This window comes from Capsicum annuum, chromosome 12 (genome assembly GCF_002878395.1).
Source record: "Capsicum annuum cultivar UCD-10X-F1 chromosome 12, UCD10Xv1.1, whole genome shotgun sequence".
Lineage (NCBI taxonomy): Eukaryota > Viridiplantae > Streptophyta > Magnoliopsida > Solanales > Solanaceae > Capsicum > Capsicum annuum.
In genome coordinates this window covers 232,000,417-232,020,975 of record NC_061122.1, presented here as the reverse complement: position 1 = coordinate 232,020,975, position 20,559 = coordinate 232,000,417, and the positions used below count along the sequence as shown (strand labels likewise).

Here is a 20,559-nt window from a genome sequence, read left to right as displayed (position 1 = left end):
TATTGGTTGAGGTCCCCTAATTTGAAAAGGTAATGTATTTGACTAGGATCAAAAGAGAAAAGGAATTTAAAGGGTAGCCTTTGTAAAGTTTTCCTTATGCATAATAAGAGAGAGAGTAGAGCACAAGAACTTATTATACGCAAATTATTGAAGTGTAAGCTCTCCATCATCCGAAAGACATTTGTACTATATTTTTATAATGATATTTCTTGATTTTATGGTATATCATCGAAGTCATATCCCGACTTAGAAGTTATTCTTAAAGCTAAAGGCTTGGTAGACGATGTGATTTGTTGCTTTGAATTTTATTCTTAAGACATGGACGCTACTTTATTTGGGTTATTGATTTCTGGATTTGGATTTGATTTTTCAAACTTTATTTCATTATTTGATTTCTAGATTTGGATTTGATTTTTCAAACTTTATTTCATTATTTATCAAACTCTTTCATTTTATGAGTTGACTTCTCCAGCTTCTTTATATTACTATGCTTATGATGTAACGCTAAGGGGTCATCTCATGTCTCGATAGGCTTGGGGTGCCCGTCACGGCCAAGCCCCGATTCAGGTCGTGACATAAACTTAACAACTAAAAATTTTTGAGGCGTCAACAGTTTGGAGGCATAAAAGCGAAGGATTTACTGGTCTCACCCTTGAGCCACCCCCAATTTTAGTAAAGAACATTCACCCTGAAAGCGAGGCTTTCCAACCCAAACCCCGATTATCGAGTTCAAAGTAGATATCGGACACCAAATGAGAAAAAATAAAAAGTCTAGTTATATAAACCAGAGCTTGCAGGAAAAGGACTACTTCAAGAAGCAACAAGATGTACTCAACTAATAGTACAAAAAAAAGTAGGAAGAAAAATTCCTTGCAGGTTTCAAAAATATCTTCACAGCAGTAAGAGAGTTGCAATATAATAGAAGAGTTATTGTTTCCTCCCCCTCCCCTTCTTAGGTGCTTGTGCCTCCATTTGTTCTTTACCACCCACTTCTGATATATCAGCTGCAGCGAAAAGCAACGGCAGCGCATTACGATTGCAGGAGCATTGGGGAGATTTAGCTAAGTTGTTCGGACTCATCAAAAATGTCAACGGGTGCGTGTCGAATCCTTCAAAATAGTGTATTTTTGAAGGATCCAACACAAGTGCGGCAACATTTTTGGAGAGTCCGAGCAACTTAGCTTATTAAGGATCAGTACGCGCAAAGGTAAAGATCAGACAGACTTGACGAGAGTAAACATCAGATTGTCCAAACAAACAAGGTTAATATGAGGAAAGTTTGAGAAAGTAATACCATCGGAACCACGAGCCATCAAGGTGAAAAAAATGTTGTTAAGTTTCTCCATCTTCTTGGCATCTTGAGCTTGGTCAGTCTTAAACTTGAGACACTAACAAGGAAATTAAAATATATAAACCATTAGAACAAGGTAAACCAGTACGAAAAATTCCTTGACAAGCTCTCATAAAGCATAGCCTTTATATACCAAATGTCGAAAAGGGAAATATTACATAAAGGAGCTGCAGAAGTCCACAAATATGAGATATCAAGAGCATAAAAGGGACACATTACATAAAGGAGCTGCAAATGTCCCTCTTTTTTGTTCATGAGCGAACAACATGACTGACTAAATCCCCGATTTTGATCGGGAGGCTGAATAACAACTTTATTCAAAACCATGAAAGAAACAACAATGTTTGCAGAGATAAAGGTAAAGAAGGGTGGGTTCAACTGAAGCCTCTTCATTTGAAAATTATACTGTGAAAGTAGGGTGAACGGTCTAAATTAAGGACAAGAAGAAAAAAAACGAAGAGTGAAAATCGTGCTCACTCGAGATAACATGTATGTATATCACTGATATAACATCTAGTACAAAAAAACGCAACAAATCTTCCAACATGCTGTCCTTCCTTCAACACAAAAACACATGCGCACTCAATTGACAGAATAGACATTGCTTGAAGGCCTATCAGCATGTTCCGCAATGGTTTAAGGAAAAATATGCCCCTGTTTTCACTTAATCACATACCTATCAACGCCGCTGCTATGATTTTCTATATAAAGCTGTTCATATTGAGAAAGATTTCACCATTAGTTTGATGTTGGGCAAAGATGTTAGCGTGATTCAATGCTGTTTTACAGACCAACTCAAACATTTCAAACCAAAATAGAACACGTTTATAACTTTAGAATTAGGGTATCATCAAACTTCTGACAGAATGTTCAGTCACCCAAGAAAGCTGCAAAAAGCAGAGTTATGTTATGTTCTGATGTACAAAACATAGGAGAACCAAAAGAAATAAGGTTCACCACAAGCAAGAACACAAGAGAAAGAAAATGAGCGAGAAAGGAAAAGTAGGTACAGCACCAAAGATCTAAGTCGTGCGGAATCTTCACCTTCGTGTCAAATTCTCCAAAAATACACTACTTTTGGAGAATCCAACACGCACCCGTTAATATTTCTGAAGAGTCTGCAACATAGCCAAAAATCTTAAATGTACCCTCCAGTGAAGTTTAGGCAGACATGAAGCCTATAAGAGATTCCAGCAAAATATCTGGGAAGTTCTAAATTTGTGATTTGAAAATCAAAAACTTCGGCTAGGCCATATATGCACATGAGCTAGGAAGCGTCACAAAAATAAGCTTAAAAATCATCCCTAGTAGTCATAAAGAGGCAAAAGATAATACACAGGTCACCTGACAAAACATATCTCCCTGTCTGTCTGTCTCTACCCTTCGACTCCACACTTCCCCCATCCTTTCTCCCTGTCCGTCTGTCAATGACACAATCCATTTGAGGAACAACAAAAACTATTATCAGGATTCTGGGTTACTATAATGTCTGGGCTCACTCATGTCCAAGGATTGCAAAGCCTTCACTTTTTAGACCATAAAATCTTTCCGACATGTTGTCTAATTGTTGGCATCATTGCAAAAAAAGTCTGGCCTTCTTTAGGGGTTAAACAAGTTGGGTCCACAATCCTTGGTCATAAAGGAAAGAAAAGATTCTCTTTAACATAAAACATAACCTGCTTTCCTCTTAATCATTCCTTATCCATGTACTTCCCAACTAAGCAGTGTTCTCATCTGTTTCCCACTTTATCTCCTCCCCGGTATTGACTCTCTTTGGAGTTCTACCTTATCAATGTTACAGTTGTAGCAATTCTAACAGCACAATTTACTACACAGCACAAGATAAATAGCAATTAACGTGTCATTATGAGTGTAACATGTGGTTAGGAGAAAAGGAAAATAGTGCATATGAAATACTAATTGTCACAAAACAAGAGATTATACTCGTAACTTCATACATCAACAAGAAATAACCCTAAAATATGCCATCAAGCGTGATTTGGATATCTTTCCTCTCATATAAAGAATGTAAACCTCCATTATGGAGTCCAAAACCCTCATCTATATAAAGACTAACAGCGCTGAGCACACTAAATACCTACTACAAGATAGACCAAACACCTTAGTCAACCAGATTTCAATCTACCATGCTTCCACAGGAAACAAGAATAATAACCACACATCAGCCCCAAGAAAGTTAGGGTCAGTTAAATGAATATTTACTAACTACATTGCCTTATTTAAGCACATTTGGACCCATATTATACAAAAATTGTAGTATAATTCGATCCCTCTCTTGATAGAATTTACCTTTAAATACATGTCAATTTGAGTATCATCATGTTTAAACAACCAGAATGCATATCAGCGTGTTCCCAAAAGATGTTTATCTTCACTCAATGATTTTAATTTAGCCACAAAACAAACATATGTATGCTTGCTCTAATTGTTACTACATCATATGTCTCAATATGACAAATAACATCTTCAATCTCGATAATCAAAACTCAAGAGAAGCTGATCAATACCTCCTTATAAAACCCGTGAACATCATTGTATTACCAATCTAGTGCAAAAATTGTACCTTTTCTACACAGAAACCAGCAGGATTCAAGACAGAACAACAACAAAACAAACCCCAACAGTTGCACTACATTGAAATAATAAAAGAAATGGCAGCAGTTGAATTACGCCAAAAGTAGACATTAATAATTGAAATTCAATTAGCATCCATGTATACACACACAACACACAAGCTACAATATGGTCAATGAAGTGGATTTCGAATCCTAAGGTCTCCGGTTCAAATTCCAACAGAGTCAAATACACTAAGTGATTTTGTTGATGGTATGAGGTGCCAAGTATCCCGTGGAATTAGTCAAGGTGCACAAAAAGAAAAAAACTAAGCTTCCTCTCTTACTAGCAACTGAAAGGTGAAATGTACACATGAAATTACTCAACATACGCAAAAAGCTCGTCCATACACCACGTTTACTAAAAATTACAAAACTTTAGCTAAAAATCACAAAATTTCTACGCAAAAATCTGGTCCAGACACCACAATTATCAAAAATTACAAAACTTCAGCTAAAAATCACAAAAAATTTCTACACAGAAACCTGGTCCACACACCACGGTTATCAAAAATTACAAAACTTTAGCTAAAAATCACAACAACAAATATTTTTCTAAGAAAAAACTGTTACCTCTTTATCATCGGTGACCTTGAGAACCAATTTACCATCAGAATGTCTATATTTCATCACATACCGAGTCTACAAACACAAAATTACTACCATCAAAATCACATCAATTTATACAATAAAATACACAAACAAACTAAAGCATGTAAAATAAAATTTTTACTTTTTCGGGATCGGCGCGGAATAACTGTACGGATCTCTCAACAAAATCGTCCCACGAAGTAATATACACCATTCTTCTTCTTCTTCTCTAAGTACTGTTGATTACGCCGGAGAGAAATTGAGTCGCCGGCGAGATTTTCGATTTGTGCTCACAGGGGTTTTTGAAAAGCCTTTTATTGTGGAGTAAAGAGGAATAGTGATGTTAATGGGCCTATACAAAAAGCGGGTTGCTAAATGGATTGGCCCATAAAGCATATGGGCCTATCTTCGTTCTAACTTTTTCAGATAAGGCAGCCGTTCAGGATACACCCTAATGTATCATATTTATACAAATCTCCACTCTTACAAAGTAATTACAAAAATTCCAACTAATTATATATCTTCGTTGGATGTATCAAGGAGCTAATTATGTATCTCGACAGACCCAAAAGTGAAAAAAAAATGTAGCGGGAGCCAATTATGTATCATTACAAGGAAAAAATGTATTTGTGTTGGGTATTATGTATCTCGACAGATCCAAAATTGGAAATAATTGCATCAAGAGCTAACTATGTATCTTTACCACATTTACTCAAATCTCACCCTTACAAAATAATTTCAAAAATCCCAACTAATTATGTATCCTTATTGGATGTATCAGGGAGCTAATTATGTATCTCGACAGACCCAAAGTCGAAAAAAAATATATCAGAAGCTTACATAAATGCCTATGATAATAATAGTTATCCTTGATCAAGCCATGGAAACAACCTCTTACAAAAATATAAAATGAGACTGAGTACAATAGATCTATCTGTGAACCTTGAAGTTTGGTCCTGTTTGAATTCCGCACATAGCGAAAGCTTTGGTATACCAAACTGCCTTTTTTTACAAATATGAGGGACAATAGTTAAAGACCATCTCATTTGTAGGATAATTAGTGCAATTTCTTTTGGCAAGATTCTTGAGAAAGGATACATAAGTACAAACAAGGTATAATACATAAATATAACTCTAAACTTGATACCAAATTATAACATTGATCTTAAACTTTGATAGTGCACAAGTAAGCCCTTTAACTATACAAAATCTGATCAAAAAAATACTCCGATTTTGCAACTACACGCGTGTACCTCACTTGCTCTGACGCGTGCCACCTAATAAGAAAAACACATTATAAGTATGACCTTTAACTTTATCGGTGCACAAATAGGCCCTTTAACTATACAAAAGCTGAACCAAAAAACCCTTCAATTCCAACTCGGACGAACGTCATTTTGAGTGTACAACACGCATTTTACCATGTAGGATCGGAGCATTTATTTGCTCAGGTTTTGATAAGCTAAAGGTCCTATTTGTGCACTGTCAAAGTTTAAGGTTAGTGTTATAATTTGGTGTCAAGTTTAGGATCATATTTATGTACCGCAAGTAACATAAGTTGCAAATACTTTATAATAAGTATTTGCAAAATTAATCCCACAATAACAAAACCATAAGAAGAGTAAAAAAGAAAAAACCCAAGTTAAGCAACCATATAGAACACTATACAAAAAAAATTACAACATGCTAGTCTCTCTTGATACTTTTCCATAGGTCATATATCTTTAGGGACCTATGGTACTATTTTTTTCTTTTTCGATGATCGAGAAATTCGTCTGGAGCCAACCCTTCGGGCAAATCGCAACCTTCAAAACTCGGAAATGATGGCCAGCTCCATGGCATTCCATCCAAATTATGTTGCGAAAGAATTTTCTATGACCATTGCATACACGAGGAGACATATCGATAGCTCATCTACATTTCTGCCGGAAAAAAACAAGGTATTTCTGTGATTTATGTGTCAAGTAAACGAGGAGCCGATCTAGAAAGTAATGAACATACATACAGTAGGCTTCACTTGGCACTTTCAAGAAGGCGTGTTTTTCTCTTCTTCGAGTATGGCAGCCTCTCTGAGAGCGATTTGCGCTTCGTTTTCTCTTCCCAATGTGAAAAGAGCAGCAGCCTGGAGATATGATGCAATATGCCAAACAGGAGATATCACTTGTGCTTGTACTGTATCATTAAGAGCTTCTTGTGGCATGTCACTCATGAGATAGGACAGACTACGACGAGCGTATACAGTTGGTGAGGCCACGGTTCCAACATCGATAAACTGCAAAAGCAAGCATAGATTAAATCAATATTTCACGCGGTGGCATGTAGCGTAAACATTTACGATAGATTAAAATTCCAAAAGGAGATCAGTAACGGTCTTCTCGTTAAGCCATTTTGTTTCTTCTCATCAGTGCGTATAAGCTTTCAGCCACAGACGCATATCTACGTTTAGAAAGTGTACTCGGTAGAGAGAGCTAGAACTTTAAATACGCAAGGAGTATATCTTGCTAGTCATAGGGAGCCAGATAACGGCAGCGGGGTGCACTAAGCTCAAGCTATACACAGGGTCCGGGGAAGGGCTGGACCACAAGGGTCTACTGTATGCAGCCTTAACCTTGCAGAAATGCAAGAGACTGCTTCCAGAGCTCGAACCAGTGACCCCTTGGTCACATGTCAGCAACTTTACCAGTTACATACACCAAGCTCCCCTTCACGAGGGAAGCCAGATAGTTCATGAAAATACAGGACGCTTTACAAGACGATAGAGGACTTCCGACCTGCGTATAGCATTCAATGGCAGCATTGAAATCTTTGTTCTTGAAAGCGACATCACCCTTTTTCTTTGAGTTCAACGTTTCCAGCATCAGATCTGTCCACATCTGAAATGAAAGCTGCAAGCAAGGAAAAAACTGTGATTATCATGAGATGCTATATTTCTAATATCTCTTGGATATCGTCTGAGGATGTGACGGAACTCTTGATCATTTCTACCATGAATAATTCATTTCCTAACCAGCAACCAGACGACCCCTAAGGAAACGACATTAGTTCTATAGAACAGGAACAAGTTATAGAAGTTCCGAAAACTTGCATATACAAGACGAGAAAGAGTAATTATTGATAGACAAACCTCGGTAGCTGCTCCCCCATCATCTTTGTATGCAAGTGCTTCTAAAATCTCATGGATAGCGGTCAAGTCCGTTTTCAGACAAGCTTCACCAAGCGGAGACAGAGGCATAGTTTCGCCATCATGTGATATACCCATCAATACATGAGAGGGAACCTGAAAAACAAGTTACGAATACTTCAAACCAGCTAAATTCTGTCATGTACTAAATGCATGGCATTTCCTTTATGCCAAGGGTCTATGCAAAACGATCTCTCTACACACACGACCCTCAGAGAGAGAAGTTTGAGTCAGCTTAGTCTCCTTTGACCATGTTTCTCCATTTAAATTCAGCTCAGGCCAACATTATGCATAGAAATCTCGGATTCACAAAGATCTTGAAGCTAATATTGATACTAAACCATGTAAGGAAAGCACAAACCTCAGCTTCTTTTTGAAGAGGATATAATGCAGCAACTAAAGACTTCAGATTCGGCCGCTCACGAGGCTCGTATTGGAGACATCTTGAAGCAATCCTTACCAATTCAGTTCCGTCATCAGTAGAAAATTGACCTTCTAAGCAAGAATCAGTTAGCATCTCAAGATTCCGGTCTTTTATCAAATCCAGCGCCTGTCATAAGTAGATACATATTAGACGGAATAGGAGCACCGGAAAGAAATGTGTTAACTCATGAATGCCTGTACTTTAATAACCGTAATAACATAAACCATAATACATTTGGTATTATCAATTTAAATTTGATGTCCAATTTTAGCAATTTCGCCAAGCTTTTTGTGTGTATTGCTCAAAGAAGAGGAGGACAGTACTAGGAAATCAGAACAAAGAATTGGATGCAAGTCTTTTAGACGGAGATCGAATATTTTTTCTTGTACCAACATACTGAGAGAGACCAAAAAGTCTTTGCAATGTATTGCTGTCGTTGTCTGTACGAAACGGGTTAGGCCAAGTGTCAAAGGCAATGTAAACTATTTAGGCTGTCCCAAACGCCAAGAAGTAGGTGCGCTTGAGCTAGAACAAGGAATTATCATTTTTTTGGGTGATAGGTAGGATCATGGAGAGCTCATCCAAATTGCAAATAGCGCCTTACAATCACAGAAGTCATTAATGACGTCGCATATGATACGTTCAAACTCAAAACCTGAGCTGGATCGAAAAGAATTGATAATCTATTTATGTAGCCACAGAAACTTGAAAGAATGTAGGACACTTGTTGTTATGTCTTCTTGTCACTATAAACTGATAAACTGTGAACGATATGGTTGTAGCCTGTCGGGAACACTTAACCAAGAAACGAATAAATTTAGCTGGAAAACCATACATGGCTAGGAGGGATGTGCTTTCCACTGAGAAGGTCGAGCAAAAGTGTCCCGAAGCTAAATATCACACTCTCCGGGGTGATTCTTCCTACAAAACAAGTTCAAATGAACTAAAACAATTTCAATAATACGGGAAAGATAGATGTACTAACACCATGAATTCAATGACCACTATACATTGAACGGATTGCAACAGAATCCTACAACGCTATACCAATGCTATAATAGTCAAAGGCTATACCACAACGGTGCTTCAACTTAAAGAGATATGCCTGTCATACAGCTTCATAACAACTGAATAACATACATGAACAAACACTGCGCCTTAAGATGGCCCTGTTGGTTTATTAGGATAGCTCTTACCTGTCCTCAAATACTCGGGAGGAGTAAATGCCAAGTTTGTGCTGTAACTTTTTCCATCTCGACTGTTCTTCATCAAACCAAAGCAAGAGAGTCGGGGATCACCATCCTAGAAAATAAACGGAGGAGACCATTATAGGCATTTAAGTACTTGAACTGCAAAGTTTAACAATACCAATGAAAAGATTGAAGATGTAACTATCTACTTACTTCACCGAATAATATTCTATAAGCATTAAGATCATGATAAAGCGCTCGTCCTTTGCCTGTACAATGTTCAAGAGCCTGTGCAATATACAACGCCACCCTTAACCGCATTGCCCACTTCATTGGTTGTGTGTCCCCTGAGTGAAACTCTCACAAATAAGTACTGAATTTTATTTATCATTATCGAAGAAATATGATCAGTACGAAAAATTCCCGCAATTCTAATATTCAACATTTGTATCAACATATCATATCATCAGTACAAAAAATATGTTTTATGAATGAACAAATAGAGAGAGAGAGAGAGAGGAAATTAAAAACGACCGGTATCTTGCAGCTCGCTAGCGAACTAAATCCGAATTAGTTTCACTTTAGGGCCCCCTTTGGAGAGAAACCAGTCCATAGGTGGGGAAACAAAAGTATCAATGTGAAGGCATTTACAATGAAAAAGATGCTTTGCAAGCGTCTCGCTGGGCATGAATTCTGCAACTAGCAACCTCTCATCGCCCTCGCAGCAACAGCCGAGAAGATTTGCCAACCTATTGTTGCGGAGTTGACCGACGGCCCTTGCTTCTTCCTGAAGTTTCCATATGAAGAGCGAAAATCAAATCCGAGTCTATTGACTAACTAAGTTAAGCATTTGTCAGCAGGTAAATCACAAGTTAACTACAAGCTACAAATGAAGTCAAAACAGTTCGAGCACTAAGGAAGCAGCGAAAATCCAACGCATGTATTCATTTCTCTGTTTCCGTTTTGTTCCTGATGCATCAAGTACATAACATAAGGAGTAATGGAAAAAATTTTGAACTGGAAAGATGCCAGGCAAAAGTTCTCACACCTTGGGCCTAACTCAACCCCAAAAGCTAGCTCAAGAGGTGAGGATTACCCACGTCCATATAAGCAAACTATCAGTCCATTCCCCAACCAATGTGGGACTTTACCCACTCTAACACCCCCCACACGCTTAGGCCCAACTGGCACTGGTGCGTGGACCGAAAGCCCAAAACGGGGATGGACCTGGCTCTGATACCATGACAAGAATGGACCTTGGGCCTAACTCAACCCCAAAAGCTAGCTCAAGAGGTGAGGATTACCCAAGTCCATGTAAGCAAACTACCACTCCATTCCCCAACCAATGTGGGACTTTACCCACTCTAACAAGTCATAGTCAACGTTTAATATAAGAAAAGAAAAGGGAGATCATATCATTTTAGTAGATGGATGTGGGGACGTCTTTTCCATAGAATTGAAATATAATTTTCTATTTTTTTTACAAAAATCATCGCCAACGTTTATAGTATAAGAAAAGAAAAAGGAAATCATATCATTTTAGGAGATGGATATGGGGACGTCTTTTCCATAGAGTTGAAATATACCAAGGAATTAACAGATAAGCTCTTACTAAAAACTGCCGGGAATCAGGCCATGCAGATCTGTTGAAGCGTTTAACAGCAACCGGCCACTGGTTCTCTAGCTTTCCTTTATAAACAATATTAGGAGCCTTTTCACCATGTTCCGAAACTATATTCTCTACAGCAAATGCAGATGTAGCTATCCTGAGTTGCTCGAATGTAAACTCGCAAAATGCAGGTGAATCACTAACTTCATTTTTTTCCTCATCTATGAGAAGCATGAAACCAAATAAAATAACAGTTATTAAACACCGCAGGAGGATGGTGATATAGAAAAGCTTTCAATAAAAGATACACGTACCAGGATTTTGAGCCTCGTGAATGGGTCCACTTTCTCCTGTCCAGCAACACGAGGCAAGCTTAGAACTTTCACAGCCCATCAAACTACCCCACTAGTTTAAAGCCTTAAAAGCTATAATAGCGTTCACTTTGTAGCACAACCCGACAAATTACACCTTTTGTTGCTTCAAGATCCCATTTGGCTGCATGAAGTAAACCGTTAATTAAAGCGCCTTCCGCTTCTTAAAAGGTAACCTTGTTATTAAAACTAGAAATAGAAAGAAAACGACACGTTTTCAAAGAATAGAAACAAAATCGTCACTCATTAACAATTCCCTTGAAACATCCAAATGTTTCCTGATATACACAACAGGAACTGAAAAACAGCACTTTCAAATCCATAACTCAAAGAACTGCATAGGCAGAGCTGTATCGCTACGTGTCGAAAAGAAGAAATGCAAAACAAAACTAGGAGGACCAATCACTATACTACATGTCAATCATAAACTGGTTAGAGCCTGCTACATGAATCCTCTGTATCCATTTGGCTCTACTCAGGTCAATCTTTTTCACAAAATAACGATAACACCGAATACATGATGTACATTTTATTTCAGCTCCATCAGAAATCAAACTAATGGCCTAAGCAGAATCGGCACAAGAAAAGTACCTTTAGCATCAAATCAAAGCTGAGTCAACCAAACTCCACATAATGAATTCCAAAACACAAACTTTTTCGCCAAAGAAACCAATTCGGCCCCACCAAAAAAGCTTCCTTTTTCAACTGAATCAACAAAAATCACCACAATTTGAACTCTATATAGGTCAACCCCAAGTCAAAATCAAAGCTCAAGCTTAATGCATAAAAAATCCATATAAAAACACACAACCACAAAAACCCAAGTACATATATATACATGTATCTACATATAGCTCAAGAAATACACGAGAAAGGGCAATAAAAATGAAATCTTGATTCTTTCTTTAACCCACATCAAGATTAAATCTTTAAGTTTAATGCACCAAAAACCACATAACAAAACACCAAAACAACAAGAACCCATATAGAAACTAACCCAACAAGTTACAGGTCAACCCAAGTAAAAATCAAAACTCACGCTAAATGCATAAAAATCCATCTAAAAATACACAACCATAAACACCCAAGTACATATATCTACATATAACTCAAGAAACACATAAGAAAGAGGCAATAAAAATGAAATCTTGATTCTTTCTTCACCCCACATCAAGATTTAAGCTTTAAGTTTAATGCACCAAAACCCCCATAACACAAATATATATAAAACTAACCCAATAAGTAACATATAGTTCAACTCAAGTGAAAATCAAAGCTCAAGCTAAATGCATAAATATCCACCTAAAAACACACAACCATAAAAATCCAAGTACATATATCTACATATAGCTCAAGAAACACATACGAATAGCAATAAGAATGAAATCTTGATTCTTTCTTCAACCCACATCAAGATTAAAGATTCAAGCTTAATGCACCAAAACCCACATACAAAATACAAAAACAACAAGAAACCATCCATAGGTCAACCCAAGTCAAAATCAAAGCTCAAGCTAAATGTATAAAAAAAATCCACCTAAAACACACACACAAACATAAAAAAGCAAGCACACATATCTACATATAGCTCAAGAAATACATGAGAAAGAGCAATAAGAATGAAATCTTGATTCTTTTTTCAACCCACATCAAGATTAAAGATTCAAGCTTAATGCACCAAGACACACATACAAAAAACAAAAACAACAAGAACCCATACATAGGTCAACCCAAGTCAAAATCAAAGCTCAAGCTAAATGTATAAAAAGTCCACCTAAAAATATACAACCATAAAAAAGCAAGCACACATTTTTACATCTAGCTTAAGAAATACATGAGAAAGAGCAATAAAAATGAAGTCTTGATTCATTCTTCAACCCACATCAAGATTAAAGCTTTAAGCTAAATGCACCAAAACACACAGACAAAACACAAAAACAACAAGAACCCATACATATGTCAACCCAAGTCAAAATCAAAACTCAAGCTAAATGCATAAATATCCACCTAAAAACACACAACCATAAAAACCCAAGTACATATATCTACATATAGCTCAAGAAATACATGAGAAAGGGCAATAAAAATGAAATCTTGATTCTTTCTTCAACCCATATCAAGATTAAAGCTTTAAGCTAAATGCACCAAAACCCACATACAAAACACAAAAACATCAAGAACCCATGAAGAAAGAGCAATAAAAATGAAACAAAAACTAACCCAATACATGAGAAAGAGAAATAAAAATGAAATCTTTTATTCTCTTTTAAACCCACATCAAGATTAAAGCTTTAAGCTTAATGCACCAAAACCCACATACAAAACACAAAAATATCAAGAACCCAAATAGAAATTAACCCAATAACAATACCTCCTGCTGACAGTACACTGAATTCTTGATTCTTTAAGTTAACTGTAAAATAGACAACAGATCAATAAGGTGAACAAGAAAGAGAAAGAAGTCAGAACAAACTAGAAAAATGAGAATATACATATACATACATATAATAATGATTACAGATTAGATGAAATAGAATGAAAAAGGTGATTGTACAGATCCCTTTTTGGCGTGTAAACAGTTGCTCCATTATTATTATTACAACTTTCTAAGCACAATATTTGTGGCTCTTTCATGATTTTCCACCCTGCATTAACTTGTCTTTTTCCTATGTTTAGGACACCTAAGAACTATAATCATGAGTCTTTTAAAAAATTAAGGAAAAAAGTTGTCACTATTTGACAAAATTGAACTTGTCATACCACCTATTAGATCAATTATAGCTCCTACTTGAATAATCTTTTTTTTTTTCATTAACAAAAACTCTAATTTTTAATGATTTGTCTATGTTTTTCTTGGTATAATACATGCATATATATATATATCTATGTACAATTTAACTTGATGTTACCTAATATCTGTGTTCCTGTTGTGCAAAAGTAGACATTCAAATTTATAAGATGTATTTTATGTGGCATCTTACGAGGCAATTCATGTACTATAATTTTAATTGTGTACAATTAAACACTTAAACTTATAAGAAAAATAGACACATGCATTCTACGTGGCATCTTACGAAGCAATTCACGTCCTACAACTTTGGTTGTTCACAAATAGACACCTAAACTTGTATAAAGTTGAACAACTAAACACCTACATTTCATGTGGCATGTTACGAGGCAATTCATGTGTTACATAGCGTTTTATGTGTATTATGTCACATAGAACTCATGTGTCTGCTTTGCTTTGTTTAACTCTATATAAGTTTAAGTATCTGCTTGTATACATCCAAATTTAGAGAGCGTAAATGCAGTTGAAACCAAATTAAATGGCATGTCCATGTATTATGCCTTTTTTTGTTTGTTTTTAGTTCGATATTTGATATTTATTTTGAGATCCAATTAATTTGATTACTATTGATAATTATTTTTTTAAAAAATGTTGTTCCTTGAGACAACTACTAGTTTAAATTGTTGAATCTTGTGCTTATATTATTTGATGATAAGGTGATTCAAAGTCAGCAATATAAACACATAAGTTGATCATATGGTTGACTTTGCTTATTTTTATTATTTGAAAATGTCAATGAATTAAGTAGAAAATGAAGTTTCAATTGTTAATTAATTGTATTGATCCATATTTTATCTGAAGATGTTAATGAATTAAGTAGGACTTCAAGTTTCAATAGTTAAATCTCATATTTTTATTAATAATATCTTAGACATAAAGTGTCTCTGTGTGACCAATAGTACACAAATTGAAGCCATAGAAACGTTCACTAATGCTTGCATTAAGATAGGTCGTCTACATAACACCACTTGAAGTGCGGTCCTTTCGTGAACCTTACATGAACTCAAAATGCTTTGTGCACCAAATCGCCTTTTTAAAGTCTCAAAAATATGAGCTCCAACCATAATTGAACTTGCAAAAATTGCATAAATGCAGCGGACCATGCATGTAACAATTCAAATTGCTGTCATGTAACAAGCAGGTCGCAGTTTCAAGCGGTGGAAACAACCTCTTGCATAAATGCACCAAACCACGCGTATAACGGGAGCTTTAGTACACGGCCACCCTTTTAATCAAGAATGGATAATAGTAGCAGCTTCCATGAGTACTGCATCATCAGTAAAATTCTTACTCAACAACAATAATCATTTCTCTTTCTCGATTCAGCTTTAGTCAGTCGAGTAGCTTATTCAAACGTTGTGAACTCATTCCTGCATCTTGTAGCACAGTAGTATCGGTTGTGCTCCAACTCTTCTCCTCTATCGGAAGATCTCCTTGTAAGGAACGTTGGCTCTGAACTTCAGTTAGTGGGAGGAAATGAAATCGATTCATTCAGCAACTTTCACAAGAACCGGAATTTGACCAAGCATACTGCACTTGACACCTATGTTGCTCGGACTCTTCAAAAACTTCATTGGGTGCGTGTCGGATCCTTCAAAATTAGTGTATTTTTGGAGGATCCGACACGGGTGTGACAATATTTTTGGAGATTTCAAGCAACTTAGTTCGACATAAATAGAACAAGACTTCCATCTTGTGCAAGTAAACTACTCAGCCAAACAGATCTGTAGGAACACCTCCATTAAGCTGCAGGCAAGTCGAGAATAAATTCAAAGGACAAATTTCTGAACTCCAATGCCATCGCGAACACTTCTGGCTCTCCATTGCTCTCTTTGATTCCATAGAATTACACCAACTGAATGGGAATTTAACTTTTTGCAGGCAACACGCCGTAATATTTTCTCCATGTCAAAATAGAACAGTTCTCAGCAGGCAAAACATAACAGATTTTGGCAGCAGCTGGACAGCTTCTATGCACACCTGAACTCGCTATTTTTGTCATTGCACATGAAGACTAACAATGAACGTACTGTCTAACGTAATTATATAGAATGCAGCGAACCACAGACCAAAATCCACATAAGCATACCGTCATTACTAACATACAGCTAGTGACTTATCTCTTGGTGACGAAAGATCTTCATTTTCTGAGGTAGGAATTCTTCATAATTATCGGTTTCTCAAAGCATGTTAACAGCTCCTATATGGCTCCAGAGCATTACACATTCACAATAGTAAAATCATGTATAGGATTCATCAGTTCAACCATCTAATACTATGCATACAACAACAACAAAAACATACCCAGTGTATTATTCCCATCAAGTGGGGTTTGGGGAGGGTAAAGTGTACGCAGTCCATACCACTACCTCAGATGAAGCAGAAAGGCTGTTTCCGATAGACCCCCGGCACAGGACAGATAACAATATAACAAACAAAACAAATAAAAGCATGGAACAAGGGATATCATGCCGCTAGATAGTAAAGGATACTAACAGAAACAGGACACGCACAAGGTAATACTACAAAATATCTATTCAAAAAAAATTAGTATCATCTCATCCTGCATAAGAGAATAAATATGTTAATCAATGTCAATGAGGAAATAAACTAACAACAATATACTGATTCTTAAATACATTACAAGCTTTTCGCTTGCCTCCAACATGTCTTCTCATTCCTATGCTTTCACAACAGCAGTAAGCTCCTCGTTTGTATTGCACTCTCCGATTCCTTTAGAACTCATTTCTGAACATATAATCTGTGCCTCTTCCAATCTTCCTTCCTCTCGAAGGCCAGATACTAACTCATTACAAATATTGACTACGGGGAGAAGACCATTGTCAACCATCTCTCTATACCAAACGTATGCACCAGAAAAATCTTCAAGTTTGCAATGCCCTTCAATCAAAATATTATAAGTTTCATCATTGAGAACAATATTGTTAGCCTTCATCTGATCGACAAGATTCTTGGCTTCTTGACAGTTTCCCGCTTTCAAATGTGCCATAATCAAGCTATAATACGTCTTCTTATCAGAAGGAATTCCTTGTTCCACCATCTCTACATGTGTAGAAAGTGATTTTTCAACCTCTCCATGCAGCGCATAGCAATAGATGAGCTCGTTATATACCAGTCGGTCAGGAGGAGGAGAAAGATCCATCCGGGACATTTCTTGAACAATTTTCTCGATTAACACCAGTGCATTCTTTCCCTTTCTGCACACTTTAATTAGAGGATGGATTGTAACGATTGTAGGTTTTATGCCAGAGGTTTTCATCTTCTTATACAGTTCAAAACACTTTTCGGTATCCCCAGCATCCGAATACCCAGAGATTAACGAATTGTATGTGATAACATTTGGAGTAAGACCTCTGAGTTGAATCAGCGCAAGCAATTCCTCGGCTTCTTTGATCCTAAACTTTTTGCAAAGCCCATTCAATAGAATATTGTACGTAACGAGTGTTGCTTCTTCGCCACTTTCTAGCATCTTCTCAAGACATCGAAAAGCATCAGCAAGGTTTCCTTTCATACAATGTCCTTCAATAAGCATATTATAGATCTTTGCATTTGGCTTGACCCCTCTACTGATCATGTCGTTTAGGACAACATCGGCTTCAAGAAGCCTATGATCCTTGCACAAAGAATTGATTAGCGAACCGTAGGTAATTACATCGGGCTTCAATCCATTATTTTCCATCTCCTCAAGAAACTCAAAACACCTCACAAAATCCCTCATGCGCCCATATTTATTGATTAAGATGTTATATGTCTGCATGTTGGGGGAAACTGACTTCTCGAGCATTTTCCTTAACCATTCGTTTACCTTTTCCATCATACCCAATTCACAGAATTTGGTAATCATAACATTAAATGTGAAACAACTCGGCTTCACTCCAGAAGTTTCCATTTCGTCGATAGTTGAAAAAGCCTTCTCCATATTTCCCTCTTTGCAATACCCATTCAAAACGGTATTAAACAACATCTCCTTAGGAGCAAGGCCATTTTCCCTCATCTTCTTCAAAATCTCCGCAGCCTTATCCGTCCTCCCTTTCTTGCACAATCCATTCAACAAACCATTACTCGCATACTCATTCAACTGCACCCCTCTCTTAACAGTTTCTTCATACAACGCTAACGAGGAATCAACATCATCACACCTCAAAAACCCATCGAAAAGTGCACTATACGTATAACCATTGGGCACAAATCCATAACTCTTCATTTCCTCAACTACACAATCTGCTTCCTCCATCTTTCCTAACCTACAAAGTCCACCAACCAACGTATTAAACGTCACAATATTCGGCTCCACATTATCCTCCCTCATCATTTTCTTCAACTTAAAAGCCTCATCCACCTTCCCAATCTTACAATACCCATCCATAAGCACATTATACGTCATCGTACACCTCCTCACTCTTCTCTCAACCATTTCATCAAACAGCCTCCGCGCATCGAAAACTCTCCTCTCTTTACACGACCCACCTATAACTACATTATACACAAAATTATCCACCCTCACCCCACAATCCCTCATACTATTCATCAACTTCAAAGCCTTACCCAAATCCCCTAACTTCACAGCAGACTCAATACCCTTCGCATAACTAAAACCATCAACCCTAACACCCCATTTTATTACATCATTAAAAACATCAAGACAGTTTTTATACAACCTTAAACTAATCAAAGATTCAAGCAACACATTCAAACTTGATAAAGACACAAACTTTACATCACCCCTCAACATAAAATACAATTCTTCAGCTTGTTTCACCATTTTTGACTCCAAATAAACTGAAAACAGCAAATTTGAAAAATGGGGTTTTGTAGGGGAATCTTGAAAGTGAGTATAGAGCTGTGAAACTGAGTTTTCTTGAATAAGGGTGTTCAATATTTGCTTTGCAGCTTCTGTGTGTTGTTGTTGGAGATGATTTTGAAGGTTTTTGAGGTGTTCTTGAAGATCATTTTGAGGTAGGTTTTCATTGATTTGTTGTTGGTGAAAAAATGGAGTGGATGAACGAAAGAACTTGCAGGTTAATGGAGGGTTAATGGTGGTGGCAAGTTTGTCAAAACGATGAAGATTGTGCATATTGGCTGTGTGAAATTCTTGTGGAATTATTGTAAATATTGTATGTAAAATCTTCATACAAGTATTAGATAAATACTGTATGTTCATGTCCAAAAAAGAAGATAAATTTATTAGTGTTAATTTAGTTGACTTAAATAGAGTTAGTGGTCAAAAGAGACATTAAGGGGTCGTTTGGTTGGAAAACTAATTATCTCGGGATTAGTTATCCCACCCTCAAAGAGGGGGTAAGAAAAACAATATAATCTTGGGATAGCTAATCCCGAGATGAGTTATTCCATGTATTTTGTTCCAACCAAACATGGGATAAGCTTCTCTTTTAAAATAATCCTCGGATTAGTTATTCTTATCTCTCCTATCAAACGACCCCTAAAAGTATGAAAAAGGGACAAATATACCCCCGAACATTTTAGTGACATGGTCAAAAATGTTACAGAGGATATATATGTATCATTTATTCTATGATTTGAGGGTATATTTATTCCTTTTTTGTTAAAAGTATTCTATTTTTTTAGTATTATATCTGAACGGTCGAGTATGCGATTTCTCTAAACTATTTATAAAACAGCATCAAACTATTGGTTGTGTAAATGTGGTTGATGAAGAAGGTGTTGGATTTTGGTTTTGTTTGCTCTCACATGTTGAGAAGGTTCGAAGATTGATATACAAATGTTTGTGAGAACATAACACACGTAACCGAAAAAATATCAAAGACAGGTGCATAACACATCTTCGACTTACCAAAAACTCGAAAAAGTAAGATTGAAAGAGTATCAAAGACAGACATAACACGTCTTTGACTTACCACGAGCTTTAAAAAGTAAAATGGATTGAAAGAGCTCCAAAAACAGACATAACACATCTTCGGCTCGACAAAAGCAACCATCGACACTATCCATGTCAATGGCACCACCTACTTGCTCGCCTCGGGAGGGATCAACGTTTGAAAAATGACACACATTTGCATCAGTGTTTATGTCATTGTGTGCACCTCTCAACCCCACACCCCTTGGCTGCTCAACTTGGCTAAAGGTAATAGTCTTAAAGGGGAAAGTTTGTTGGTGCATGGTCGATGTGGGAGAAAATTTATTTGGTGTTTGGTGGTGGGGCCTTGTGCTTTTTCAATCTTACACCTTTTGAAAAAGTTTGCTCACATAAGTGTCATAGTCATATATGATAAAAAATGTGACCCCTTTTTGGATTTTGGTTTTGTTTTGTAGGCTGAGATGGTTCAGACATGTTATAAAGAGATATACAGATCAGAGGAAG

The 20,559-nt window shown here is 36.8% G+C and overlaps 3 protein-coding genes across 8 annotated transcripts; all 3 read right to left on the bottom strand.

Moving 5' to 3' along the window:
• Positions 1–753: 753 nt before the first annotated feature.
• On the bottom strand, positions 754–4,894 carry LOC107851499 (signal recognition particle 9 kDa protein). The gene is made up of 4 exons (XM_016696553.2): positions 4,718–4,894; positions 4,558–4,626; positions 1,295–1,388; positions 754–1,004 (listed from the first exon to the last, which is right to left on the bottom strand). The coding sequence occupies exons 1-4, from the start codon at positions 4,787–4,789 to the stop codon at positions 928–930; spliced, it is 312 nt and encodes a 103-aa protein (XP_016552039.1). The 5' UTR covers positions 4,790–4,894; the 3' UTR covers positions 754–927.
• Positions 4,895–6,124: 1,230 nt separating this feature from the next.
• Positions 6,125–14,197, bottom strand: LOC107850856 (serine/threonine-protein kinase BSK7). 6 transcript variants are annotated; one of them, XM_047401379.1, is made up of 14 exons: positions 14,111–14,197; positions 13,722–13,763; positions 11,942–12,055; positions 11,294–11,474; positions 10,983–11,200; positions 10,022–10,157; positions 9,584–9,717; positions 9,377–9,482; positions 9,016–9,101; positions 8,118–8,306; positions 7,700–7,852; positions 7,347–7,460; positions 6,581–6,847; positions 6,125–6,497 (listed from the first exon to the last, which is right to left on the bottom strand). In XM_047401379.1, exons 4-13 carry the CDS (start codon positions 11,370–11,372, stop codon positions 6,602–6,604), a joined length of 1,461 nt encoding a protein of 486 aa, XP_047257335.1. In that variant the 5' UTR covers positions 11,373–11,474; positions 11,942–12,055; positions 13,722–13,763; positions 14,111–14,197; the 3' UTR covers positions 6,125–6,497; positions 6,581–6,601. The 6 variants fall into 6 exon arrangements, with proteins under 6 accessions (XP_047257335.1, XP_047257336.1, XP_016551128.1 ...); XM_047401380.1 differs by lacking the exon at positions 14,111–14,197 and adding an exon at positions 13,853–14,092 and having other exon boundaries at positions 6,577–6,847; XM_016695642.2 differs by lacking the exon at positions 14,111–14,197 and adding an exon at positions 13,853–14,092.
• A 2,518-nt stretch (positions 14,198–16,715) lies between these two features.
• LOC107851321 (pentatricopeptide repeat-containing protein At5g12100, mitochondrial) lies at positions 16,716–19,409 on the bottom strand. The gene has a single exon (XM_016696278.2). The coding sequence runs from the start codon at positions 19,378–19,380 to the stop codon at positions 16,879–16,881; it is 2,502 nt and encodes an 833-aa protein (XP_016551764.2). The 5' UTR covers positions 19,381–19,409; the 3' UTR covers positions 16,716–16,878.
• Between the last annotated feature and the right edge of the window lie 1,150 nt (positions 19,410–20,559).